Here is a 13,499-nt window from a genome sequence, read left to right on the forward strand (position 1 = left end):
GGCCGTGATTAAGAATTTTTTAAGGGACTTGGTATAAAGCAGCTCGTGTAGTTAAATGGTTCGATCTTAAAGTGTATTCTCACCAGCCTTGTTCAGTCCACTGTAATCAAACTTTGTGTAGAAAGTCCGGTTCATTTGGTGAGGTGTGAATGCATGATCAGACCAAAAAAGTGAACTCTGGTCCACATGAAAACCTCTGTCTTGGTTCGGTAGAAGTGAACTTTGGAGCGATTCAAATGCACGATGTGAATACCAACCAGACCAGAGATTGCTCCAAAAGTAGGACACCACCTGTAGCGCAGGGCATTCTGGGTAGATACAACCAAAACAAACTCAACAGTCTTTCGCTAACTGGAGAAATAATTAATGGTCTTTTACGAAAGACAGAAGAGAAATCCCACAATCACTAAAAGCTGATGCTACTCTTGCTTTGTTTACATTTTGTAAGAAGGAAGCTGTGCTCAGTGTCTTCTTCAGAGGTTTTCATGATGTTTCCTTCAGTAGTTCTTTGTGCAGCGCCCCCACAGGCAAGGAGGGGAACAGGCTTTTCAAATGATTTGGTTCATTTGACACAATGCAGTGTGAAAGCAAATCACAGCAGCTGAAAATGCAACAAATGTTGCAACTTCGATCACCAGTTGATCTGAGTCTACATACATGAAGACACCCTGAGTGTTTATGTGCCCTATAATGAAATGTGTTATTACTTTATTATATAAAGAGGAGAGAAATGCAGCCCAAACGGTTCTGCTTGCTTTGTGTGATTTACTGTCTGAGGTGAAGAAGCCTCAGAAAAAACAATATAACCGGAGAGTTGCAGAAATGCAAATGTGAGGGAAAAAGCAAATACCAGAGATTTTATCCACTGACTTTATTTCTACTCCTCCACCCCCTGCCTCTCCTCTTTCGCTCCCATCATCCCCGCCTCCTCTTTTCTGCCTTTTGTTTCTCACCCATCATTCGACCTCGTTCCCCCTCTCTCCATTCTTTCTGCTCCACATACCCTCTCTCTCTCTGTTTCCCCTCCCCCTTGCTCATGGCGTCTGTCAGATGTTTGTGCGTCTGTTTGTGGATGAGAATCTGGACCGCATGGTGCCCATCTCTAAGCAACCCAAGGAGAAGATCCAGGCCATCATCGAGTCCTGCAGCCGCCAGTTCCCGGAGTTCCAGGAGCGCTCCCGCAAGCGCATCCGCACCTACCTCAAATCCTGTCGCCGCATGAAAAAAGGCGGTTTCGAGGTAAAAATAAAAAGAAAAAGAAAAGTTATCGTCCCAGTTAAGCTCTAAAAAGTATGAATAATGCTGCCAAACATGTCAGCAGATCCGTCCAACGCCCCCTCACCTCACCTCTGCCATGGCTGAGAACATCCTCGCAGCCGCCTGTGAGAGCGAAACCCGAAATGCTGCCAAGAGGATGCGGCTCGACGTCTACCAACCGACGGTAAACGGCTTGGCAGGCGGAGGGGATTTAGGAGACTGCACAACCATCAATAACCAAAAACTGCACAAAACAAACGATGCACATACACTGATGAGGCAAAACATTACGACCAATCACGAGTGAAGGAAACAGGATGGACGGCATCTTTACCATGGCTGTTGGGTTGAATATATTAAACAGGAAATTACTATTTCACTGCAAACGTATGTTTGGTGTAGTTTCTCAGTACAAATAACGTAAGACAAAACTACTTTATAGTAACTTTTCAGTAAAATATAGGAGCTTGTTTTAAATCAATACTTCATTAATCTTGATGGAAAATACTAGTTGCACTGGCAGATTATTTCACTTATAACAAATTTTTTCCATCTTAGAAGTGAAATAATTGGCAACTTTCTGCTGGAGGGCAAAAAGCTGCTATAGCCAATGACTATCATTGGTTTTAGCCGTCCAGTTGTCAATATATCGCGCTAAATCTTACATGTATGTGTGATACATAAAAGAAAAAGGGATGCAGTGCTTTGCTAGTAATTGTCAATTCAATGACAACTAGATAAAGTTTTAATTAAGAAAAAAAATAGTGTTGGAGAGGGAAGTAGCTCAGTTATGCTAGCTTGACTTTGGCAACCTTGGCATGTAGATGTGCTGCAGAATTTAGTGTGTTTCGGTTCAGTTAGAAAAAAGACGGCCAACACACCAACTCTCTGACAGATCTGATCAGTAGAACAGTTTATTTTAGTTTTGATTAGCTAATCAGCCACCGCTGTGTTCAGATGATCACTTATCAACAATTTCAAAATAAACATCAAGGCTGAAAACATAAAACTGTAACAGACTGAATGTTCAGTTCTTTGTGTGGGAAATGTTTATTTGTTTATTGGTGTTTGATCTTGATACGTTAGCAGAGTTGTTGTCAGTCAGTTGCTATGACAACCAGTCTGTGTGTAGGGGAGCTGACAGAGTGAAAAGTAGATTACAGGTTATTTAATGGTTTTCTGTGTTATTTTTCCCTTCACCTTTTATCTCCAGGTTTTATTTTGTTAACAGATTTGTTCTATAGCAACAGCGCTGCTCTGGATGAAAATAAAAGAATAGTCTTTTTTCCCTCCAGCTTTGTGCGCATGCACCAAATTTCCACATGCAAACGATAACACGAAACATGTCTATGATAGAGTCCAAGCATGGACAGGTCATTCTTTTTAACACATGGTCATAATAATGTGCATAACCTGTGTACATTCTTCTACCCAAATTGAAAACAAGCGTATTTCTCCCAGGACGAGTCCGCCTCCGTTGACAAACCCATCACTAGGGATCCAGCTCCTGCGGCGCCGTCAGGGTTCACTATTGCCAGTGCAGCTTTTGCCCAAGACCAACTTTACACCAACGGAGGCCTCAACTACAACCTGCGGGGATACGGGACAGTCGGCAGCACCCAGCAGAGCTCCAGTGCTGCACAAACCAATGGTGAGTCCAGATCTATCAACAAACATGGCAGACTGAGAAGTAACTTTCATGCTTTTTAACGCCTGGTTCAATTAATTCAAACGGACGTTAGAAAATCTGACCTCAAATGTTATCAACTTCCCTCTGTTAGTGCTTTTACAACTTTCTCATCGTCTTGATGAGAAAGACGAACCTATATTGATAATCAGAGAGGAGAAAATGTTGAGTCACTGGTTGCCATGGTGATTCCTGACTTTTCTAGGCAAACAAGAACATGAGCCTCGAATAAACAAGAGCTGTATGAAATCCGTAAGTCGTTCTGAAAAACTTATGGAGTCAAGAGTTGGAGAACATATAAATATTCAAATTTATATGTTCCTGCACCATTTTAGTCAGGAAGTCTGAAAGATTTAAGACACCATTTAATTCTAAGTTAAAGCTGTGAGCTGAAACAAGGGGAGCGAATTAGTTTGAGCGAACATATTCAGCACTCCGAGAAGATTCAGCACAAAACCATCAGTCCTGCAGCAGCGGGTGACACACGAGGTAAAAGAAGACAAAAATCCCTTCCAATGGATGTAGAAATTGTTGAAACTACAGACACCTGAAAGTATTTAAAAAATGTTTTTTTGCAGTTTAATGTGTGTGACGAGTGTGAGACTTTATCACTATGTAAGTTGGACATGACATGAAAAAATCTTAAAAATAAAAAATGCAATAAACCAGGACTGTAATAAAACAAATAGCAGAGATATGTATATAAATGTATATACGCATGTATATAAATTGAGAGATTAAAATCAGAAAGTTAAAAGTTAGGATTATAAGAAAAAAAATCTGAATTCTGAGATTAAAATAAAAATTGTGACTTCTTTCAGTTTCCCTAAATACTCTTTCTTATCCAGCAGTACTCTTATATTGGTACCTTTAATTACATACAAAATGTTCTTGATATTTGTACATAGATGGACCAGTATTCTTTGGATCTGACTTGACTTTATTCATCTCAAAATTTTTTATCAAATTTTGTCCATAAAATTAATTGTTTTGTTAGTATTCAGTTTCAGATTGGTGATAAATAAACTCTGTTTTCCTCTCTTAAACTTTATACTTCAAACTTGCAATATGAAATAATAATAACCACAGTAGTATATTTCCTAAATATTAAATATTTTCAGCCTAACTTTACTTTCATGTAGTTTCTATAGTATAAATCCCAGCAAGCTCTAATATTTAATTAATATATTTTCACATATTTCAGGACTTACAGCTTTCGTTGTCCACCTTCTGCTGTTTTCACTGCTCACACTTCAACCACATCCGCAGCTTTAATGTTTAATCCGTTTTAAATGTTTCAACATGAAGATTTTACATAAAGCTATTAAAAAAACATGGGATGTGTCAAAGAGAACGCAGATAAATGCCAGAATGTCCCACCGAGGCAATGTTTTTAATTTCATCTGCCAATGATGTGCTCAGAAATCTACTTTATTTAAGATGTATGGAATAAATTGCTCAAAACTCTTGACACATTTATACTCACCACTAGTAAATATGTGCAAAACGCTTTAGTTTTTATTCATATGCAGAAGCAGTATTATCATCCGCTAAAGAAGTTGATAGAGTTCTTACTTCCTCTACCATCCTGGTAGACAAAGTGTAGACTAAATGTACTCACACTAAAGTTTAGATTATTCTGTTTTCATCGTGGCGTTGTGTGAGGGTTTGCACCTGTAGTGAATATGGTTAATTAGACACAACATTATCGTGCAGTTTTGCCCTAAAACTGCATTTCTGAGGCGTTTTCTTTGTACCACCAATCAATCAATCAATCAATCAAACTTTATTTGTATAGCACATTTCAGCAGCAAGGCATTTCAAAGTGCTTTACATCAAATCAAACACAAAAATACAATGCAACATAGAATCAACATTAAAAACACAACATCAAGTCAGATTCCGTCAATAAATTTGCAATTGATTACGTTTCAAATACAACTCTAAACAAGTGGCGTTTTAGTTGAGATTTAAAGGAAGTCAGTGTTTCAGCTGTTTTACAGTTTTCTGGAAGTTTGTTCCAGATTTTTGGTGCATAGATGCTAAATGTTGCTTCTTCTCGTTTGGTTCTGTTCTGGGGATGCAGAGCAGACCAGAACCAGAAGACCTGAGAGGTCTGGAAGGTTGATACAACAGCAGCAGATCTTTAATGTATTGTGGTGCTAAACCATTCAGTGATTTATAAACTAACAACAGTATTTTAAAGTCTATTCTTTGAGCTACAGGGAGCCAGTGGAGAGACTTTAAAACTGGTGTTATGTGCTCTATCTTCCTGGTTTTAGTGAGAACGCGAGCAGCAGCATTCTGGATCAGCTGTAGCTGTTTGATTGATTTGTTGGACAGGCCTGTGAAGACGCCGTTACAATAATCAATACGACTGAAGATAAACGCATGGATGAGTTTCTCTAGATCTGGCTGAGACATTAGTCCTTTAATCCTGGAAATGTTCTTCAGGTGATAGAAGGCCGTCTTTGTGACTGTCTTTACGTGGCTCTGAAGGTTCAGGTCAGAGTCCATCACTACTCCCAGGTTTAACTGTGCAGTGAAACTGATGTGAGCGCATATATTTATGTAAACAATTAATAATTTGTGGTGTGCAGCATTTATATCCCACACTTTGTTAGTAAATAAATGCTTGTTATGCTCCACTGTGCCCATCCAGCTGCTATGGAACAACAAGAGGGCAAAAAAGATGCAAAATCTGACAAGTATTCTACATTGTTAACATGCAGATAACTGCATTCACTGCTAAAAGCCTGTGTAAATAAACCACAATGGCAGCCGTTCATAGATGTATTGTCTTCATCCAATCAGAGTATTCCTTAGATGAAAGTGAACCAATCACAATCAGCTTCTCAAAATACTCCAGGAAGTTCCAGAAATGAACAAACAAAACTGTAGGATTTAAGAAAAACACAACAAACCATAATACATGTCAATTTTATGCAAAATGTACATTTTGCACATTTTTATACTTCCATTTCGGTCTCCAGCCCTTCAAAAAAAGCCCAAGCTCCTAAAAATCTCACCCAGACGTAAAGTAGGGCCGGACAATATGGCTGAAAATCCTGTAATGATATGAATGTCTCATATCTGTCGACGTCAATAGTTAATGACCAGTTTTTAGTTTCAAATATCTGAAATAATCTCGAACTGGAGGCGTGACTGTTCCTGTTGTCACCACAGCTTTCACTCCACACTGTTGGTTTTTATTTTTAAACAATTATGAGACGAAATGTTGGAACTTTAAACAGCTGCTGCGGCAATTACTCAGCAGGTCGTTGCTAGGTAACAAAAGGGTGAATGAGTCAATTGGTAACCAAAGGGTGAGTGAGTTGCTGGGAAACCAAAGAGTGAGTGAGTTGCTAGGTAACCAAAGAGTGAGTGAGTTGCTAGGTAACCAAAGAGTGAGTGAATCAATTGGTGCCACTCAACTTTGCTTTAGCTGTTGGAGGTTCTGGATCAGAGTTCAGTGAATATTCTATGTGTTGAATATTGGATACTCTATCAGATGTATTGATATTGATCACGTGTCGATCATGATTTAAGTCATTATTGGTTTATTGTCCAGCGCTAGGATAAAGACGTGCTTAGTTTAAGAAGTAAGCCGAATGTTCCATCTGTTTCCTTCCGCAGGTCCCACAGATCTGAGCATGAAGTCCGTCGGCCCAAACTCCTCTTCATCCTCCTCCTTGTCCTCCTCCGCCTCCAACAGTCACGGTCAGGGCGGCGGCGGCGGGGGGGCGTCCGCCCAGCTCAGCCCTCCGGAGGTGACGGCGGTGAGGCAGCTAATCGCTGGGTACCGGGAGTCCGCGGCCTTCCTGCTCCGCTCGGCGGACGAGCTGGAGAACCTGATCCTGCAGCAGAACTGAGTCCAAACCAGACCGTGCCAACGCCCTCCCCCCCTCAGCCTGTCCTCTGTGTCTCACATCCTGGCAGACTTTCACACACAAAGACACGATCCTACGCGAGCGATACCGCAGTGCATCGTGGGTAACGTAGGCACGGAACCTCCACTTGTTCCCACACGGCTATGTTCTGAAACATATCACGGGCTGAAACACGACGATTTATGCATTTGGTTGACCTTAGTGCCCTGCTTTGTGTAGCCATCCCATCAACTTCATCACGCCAGTGGAAACCTCCATTTGTCTCAGGAAGCGACGATCAGAAAAAAAAACAAAAAAACGAACGATGTGTACTGGTGAGGTGTTGGATTAGATTAACCCCAAAAACATCAAATTAGCGAGTCAGCATCGTTATTTCTGGTATTAAACGTGTGCAGTGCAGGTTTAACCGGGTTTTATTCTGAATCGAGTCATTTCTCTAACTTTAACACCGTGTTAACCTCAACAGCTGCTGATTTTACAACACGCCAAAAAAATAAAAAAATAAAATACCAGAACGAATGAAAGGATTCACATATTCACAGTGACAAAAAAGAAGATCTGACAGATTTGTAAGAATGTCTTTAGCTAGGTTGAGTTTATTTTCAGTTAATTTTTGTGTAAAACTCTCTATGGCAGGCTGTTAGTTGTCATGAGTGAAAAGGCAGAAACATTTTAGGAAACGTGGGTCAGAAATCCATCCTGATGAATTAGGAAGTCGTTGAATTGGTTATTTATTCCAGTATTTCAATTCAAAGTGAAACTCATGTCTTATTTAAAATGATACGTAATGTTTCTGATTATTCTCTAACTGGTTATTCCAGTTTTTCCTTCCACCCAACTTTCCTTAAATGCATAACTGCAGCGCTCTGTGAACATACAATATTCAAATGTTCTGAGAAAGTGATTTCTTTATTGTATATACTTATAATGAGTCCCTCCAGGATTTTATGGTGACATTTTTGTTATTGCTGTGGCCAAAAATGACAGATTTTTCAAATTTAAACGATTCTACAAAAACATTTAGATTGCAGCACATAACCTTCCCTAAAAAACTTTATTCAACATAGTTAATATTTAAAGTGCAAACAGGACTTTCAAGTAGCTTTTTAATGGAAAGTTTGGTGAAAGAAAAAAGTTTGAGAGCATCCTTGAAATACGAATATTGGATTTTGTGAATCCATCACATTGATAAATGCTTAAAATAAATATGGATGTGTAATTAATCTCTGAGTTTCACAATTTAAATTCAACTGGTGGAATAAATAAACGTTTCAGCGATGATATTATTATTACGAACTGAGATGCACCTCTACTTGTCAGGGAGAAAAAGATGAATATAATATTTAGACTGTGGTTAGGAACCAGTGCTAGAGGGAAGAAAAAGAAAAAGGTGCAATATGGAGTTAATTTGTTTTTAAAATGAAGGAGTTTCACCTCAGCCGTCTTTTGCTCCAACAGTCGAGTTTGTAAAAAGAAGAGATATCTAATGCAGCATTGTAGCCAATTTCAATGTTGTTGTTCGTCGTCAGTGCTGACCTCATGACTGAGGCGCCATCAGTCGTTCTTGTTGTGGCAGAAAGGACCTGGCAGAAAAATGAGACTCGATGTTGCACGTCTTGTTTTACTTTTGCGTGTTTCGAAGCGTTTTCTATAGATTTCTTTTTTAAAAAAGGCACACAGAGTGAAGCTTAGACGCGTCTGCTGCTGACAGGCGGCACACACTCCTCCTCCGCCTCCCTCCGTCTGCCCGTCTGTCCCGACGACCTCGGCGGCGTCCCCGCGTTCTTCATCGCGTCCCGACACACGCTGTTCGACAAGAAGCAAGAGACAATCTGAAGAAGATGCGATTGCATCGCAGTTTACTCTCCCGGCTTTCTGCTACGGTGTGTGTTTGTACAGAGTGTCAGAGCAACATCTCCTACTGGTGAGTCACTCAGCACAGAAACTGTTTGTCTGTGTGTGTGTGTGTGTGTGTGCAGGTGTGTGTGTGTGTGTGCAGGTGTGTTTTCCAGTTGTCTCAATGGTTGTGCTGATTTTGTGTTTGCGGAGTGGAAGTGGAGTGACCCAGTTTGTACAACCTGTGAAGATTTGATTCAGTCAGCTGAAACATTCCTAGCAGAAGCTGCGTTTCCATTACAAATGTGCGTAAATCTTCCGCTATTGTCGCAAAATACACAATTTCACAACTGCGTTGTTTCCATTAGAGGACAAATTAAATTAAAATCAAACGTGAATAAGCTTGTTTATGCGATAAGTCATTAAAAAAAACATGCCAGCGGCGGATGTAAACAGTTAAATGAGATATATTTATAATTCAGTTGCCAATCAGACGAGAGGTCTGTGTTTTATTCAGGCGTTGGCGCGACAAGCCCCGCCTTTGTGGGAGTGGCTACATATGCAGCATTTTGGGGATTTCACAGATAAACTACGGATTTACCACGATGGATGATATATAACTTTTTATGCTTTGAGAGCTCTGGTGGAGCCAGCTGCAGATTGCCTGACAAAAACAAACAAACAAAAAAACACCATCATCCTAATACCACTTCCTGTTGTCTTCTTTGTTGTTTCTGATAGTAGTAACATCCGGCAGCTCATCATATGACTCGTGTGATGAGAAAAAAATGTCTTCATTGTAGTTTTAAAAAAATATATCTATTTTAATATGGCTGAAAAACAACCACATCCTAGTGAAAGAATGTTTTATCAAAAAACGGGAAGTTGTTTTTAATTGGCGTGTTTCTATTAAACAAATTTTAATTTGTGCAATGCTATCTCAATAGACTCGCCCGTGGAGCTACCAACTGCACTCATTACAAATGAGCACAAAACTTTGTCAATATTCCGCTAATGTCGAAAGAAATAAAAAGATTTTATTGTGATGTTTCCATTTAATAAGAAATGCAATTAAAATCACCCATGAATAAGTTTGTTCACGTATAAATTATTAAATAACATGGCATGTCATCATCCTCCAATTACTTCCTGTCTTCTTCTTTGTGGTTTCTGCCAGTAGTAACATCCGGTTGTTGATCATGAGACTCGAGGGTGTCTATTGCAGATAAACCAATTTCGCTACAGCCATAAAACCACCTCACCCTAAAATAATTTTTTGACAAGAGTTTTTTGAATTTGCCATGTTTCCTTTAAGCGAATTTCATAATTTCAATTTGCACAATTTTATGGATAATGGAAACGCAGCTACTAACTTTTTGAGCGGCCACAAAGCGGCTTGCACCTTATCAATTACTCTGAGAAGATAAGAAATGTATTTCTGTATCTTTAAAACTTTTCACACGTTTTTCATCCGTCTGGTTTCCAAGTTGGACACACATTACCTAACGGTTCTTTTATTTGTCTTGTCATGACTGGGCCGAGCAACATTCCCATTTACTTTCTATCATCTATTGCAAGTTTGGAAGCACTTTATAGCTCAGGATTAGGGAAATTTAAGATGGTGGCTTCAGCGTGTCAATACCTCATTTGAGATCTCAGCTTCAGTTCACACACAAATATAGCAAACATGTCCTTCTCCGTCCATGTCCTGTCCGAGGGGTGTTTCAAAACAGAGGCTCAGACCTAAACTCTACGTTAAAAAACATTTGCTTGGCGTGCAGTGGAAATTAAAAATCTATTGCAGGTTAGAATACAAAGTTTCTGTGATGTAAAATGAGACAAAGAGAAATAATCAAGGTATCAGTCAGGAGAAGGCTTTCTAAAGCACTAGATATATGTGGGGCTGGGTTATAATCAATTTTAACGTTAAATCGAATTTTTGGAAAATCTAGATTTTTTTTCACCAATGTACTCTGGCTTTCCAAAGTTTAAAGGGCGGCCATCTTGTTTTACAAGAGCATTTTCCAGTTTTGGATGTTGAATTCAGGTCAAATCTATGATGGAGGCTAAGATTTTTTTTATTATGAGAATGAAGTCATACAATTACAAAGCTGAAATAATACGAGAATAATGTCACAATGCAATCTGAATAAATTTGTAATTTTAGGAGAACCTCAACAAATAAATATCTGAAGAAAACCAATACACATAATACATTTATAATAAAATGACTATCTTTCAGTTCTAGGGCTTCAAAAATCAGGACATTATAAAAATGATCTGATTCAAATCTAACATTGTCTATAAAAATACACAACGGATTCCATATTATATGTACCATTACTTATTAAAAACTGAAGTAAAACCATATATGGAGGAAATAAGCACCATTTGTCGCACGGACATTGTTCTTTGATTTGCAAACCTTAGCTCAAGCTAGCTAAAACGTTAGTTGCGCTGATCCCAAAGCACTAAGCATTATTTCTGATAAAGCTAGTTTTTTTTCTTCAGTTCCTGTTGTTTCCTTCAGTAGTTCTTGGTGCAGCGCCTCCACAGGTGAGGAGGGGAACAGCCCTTTAAATTAGTTTAGATTGTTTGACACAGTGCAGTGTGAAAGCGAATTGCAACAACTAAAAATGTAACAAATGTTGCAGTTTTTGTCCTTAATTGAACCAAACCTACCGGACTATCAGGTGCCGTTTATAAACAGCAGTTTGCATAGAGGCCCTCAAAACTTTTATTTTGATATTGCAATTCTGCTTATCGGCAAGCTATTTTGCATATTAACTAAATATTTAGCTTGGATCTAAATATTTACTTATAGGCTAAATATTTGGCCACAAGCTAAATATTTAGCTATAAACCAAATATTTAACTAAATATTTAGTTATTAGCTAAATATTTTTGTTTACAGGTATGAGCTAAATATTCAGCTAAATATGTTAGCTTATTGCTATGAGCTAAATATTTATCTTATTGAAAATATTTATTTTCAAACTAAATATTCAGCTTGCTGTCTGTTTAGGTTGCTAGGTAGGTAAATATTTAGCAACCTAAATATTAAGATAGCAACCTGATTATTTAGTTTAAAAATGAAATGTTTAGTTTGAAAAATATTTACCTTACTACTAAAAATTTAGCTAGAGAAGTAAATATTTAATTTGGTGTTAAATATTTAGTTTTCAAACTAAATATCTGTTAGGTTTTAAACTAAATATTTAGTTTGAAACCTAAATATTTAGCTCAGACAAGACATTTAGTTTGTAACTAAATATTTAGTTTGCAAACTAAATGTTTAGGTTACTAATTTGAAAGCTAGATATACACTTTGTAACTAAATATAGCTCCTGAATTAAGTACTTAGTTTGTAACGCTGATATTTATAAATGTATGAATAAAATGGTGAAAATATGACTTTGAAAAATGTTTTTAAAAAATTCCTGTTAATTTTTTACAGTGTAACTTTACTGTAAAAACAGCCTCAGTTTTCCAGTTAAGCTTCATTTAATTAATGACAACATGGGATCTGTTGTGTGTTTTTCCACACAGTTTAGGTTTAAATATTGATCCAATATCTGATCATTTTTACCGTCTTCAGCTCTAGAACTGAATTTTTTCCGCCTCTGGTATTTTTACGACGCCCCTCAGGACGTAACCGCAGACGAGTGCTCACACGTCTTCCACGTCCCCCTTCCTGTTTGTTAGCGTAGCAGAACCTCTCCTCCTCTCCAGCTGCAGCTCAGCGCCAGCCTGAGGCCCGTCCATCCAAACCAAACCCCCGCCTGCAGATCGGCTCCCCGTGCCCTCTGACCCCCCGCTGAGCAAACACGTTTAGCTGTGTGCTGAAGTTACTGTGACCAACGGCGAAAAAACTTGTCGTCATGTTGTTGTTTTGTTATATTTCCCAACGATGCCCAATGATTTTTTGCTCTTTGTATTGACTTGACAATGTAATCTATTGGTGTTGACTAAAATGCCCTGGTAGCTTGTGGATTGCTAAAGTGGTCAGATAAATGTACTGTAAACCTGTACAAAGAGTGATAAAAGATGTTTTGAACCTTTTCTTTTTCTGTGGGTACAGCACTGTTAAAAAAAATCTAAGTGGTTTTAGCCCTTGCCTGTTTTAACTTATCATTTTGTGATGGTCTGTATAACTTCTATTGTTATTTATATTATTTGAGTTGTTGCCTCTCCTGCACTGGTAAGAGACTGTAGCTCTGTGCAGGGGTTCGTACTGTAAACCTGTGTGAAGCTTTGTATTTTCCCTCTGGTTTTGGACTCAGTGAAAGTGTGATGTTTACATGTACAGTTTTTGAGAATATTTTGCGTTTTCTGTTTGTTTTTTGCATCTTATTCTTTCCCCCCCTCTCGCCCGCTCCTCTCATCTAGCCTCCCCTCGCCCTGATCTGTGTTCATTCGCTTAGAGAGTTTTTTCTTTCTGTTGTTTCACTGCATCGTGACCTCTCCGACGACTCGGTCACGCGGTCAGAGTGAGCCGTGCACGACGGCGTTGTGGTGGCTTCCAGCATTTAAAATGGTAATATTTAAGAGAAAAAAAAAAAAAAAACACAAGGGGGAGTTTCACAACTTCTCAAAGTGGACCAGCAAAGATTTATTAAGGATTAAGATGACTTTAACAGTTTTAAACCCTGTTGTGGCCTAAACAGAGTGAGCAGAGAACGGTGGGATGTCGGTACATTTATTATTCTACTATAAGTGCTCGTATTGACTTAGTATCCTGGCGTGTTGTCGGGGAAAACTCCTCGTTCTTAATCCGACTGGTGCCCTGAAAGGTTCACTTTGACCTGTTGTAACATCTCCTGGTAACA

General features: G+C 38.7%; 1 protein-coding gene across 4 annotated transcripts in view; it reads left to right on the forward strand.

The window, feature by feature from the left end:
- The window catches only part of nol4la (nucleolar protein 4-like a), a 42,393-nt gene extending 32,716 nt beyond the window's left edge, over positions 1 to 9,677 (forward strand). For 3 of the 4 annotated variants that reach the window (XM_044129859.1, XM_044129884.1, XM_044129876.1), the window contains exons 8-11: positions 1,051 to 1,239; positions 1,319 to 1,441; positions 2,719 to 2,908; positions 6,581 to 9,677. In XM_044129859.1, the coding sequence (XP_043985794.1) occupies positions 1,051 to 1,239; positions 1,319 to 1,441; positions 2,719 to 2,908; positions 6,581 to 6,816 (738 nt within the window). In that variant the 3' untranslated portion in view covers positions 6,817 to 9,677. The remainder of the gene's footprint in view (positions 1 to 1,050; positions 1,240 to 1,318; positions 1,442 to 2,718; positions 2,909 to 6,580) is intronic. The other variant, XM_044129867.1, reaches the window with a different exon arrangement.
- The last annotated feature ends 3,822 nt before the right edge of the window (positions 9,678 to 13,499 follow it).

This window comes from Gambusia affinis, linkage group LG01 (assembly GCF_019740435.1).
Source record: "Gambusia affinis linkage group LG01, SWU_Gaff_1.0, whole genome shotgun sequence".
Lineage (NCBI taxonomy): Eukaryota > Metazoa > Chordata > Actinopteri > Cyprinodontiformes > Poeciliidae > Gambusia > Gambusia affinis.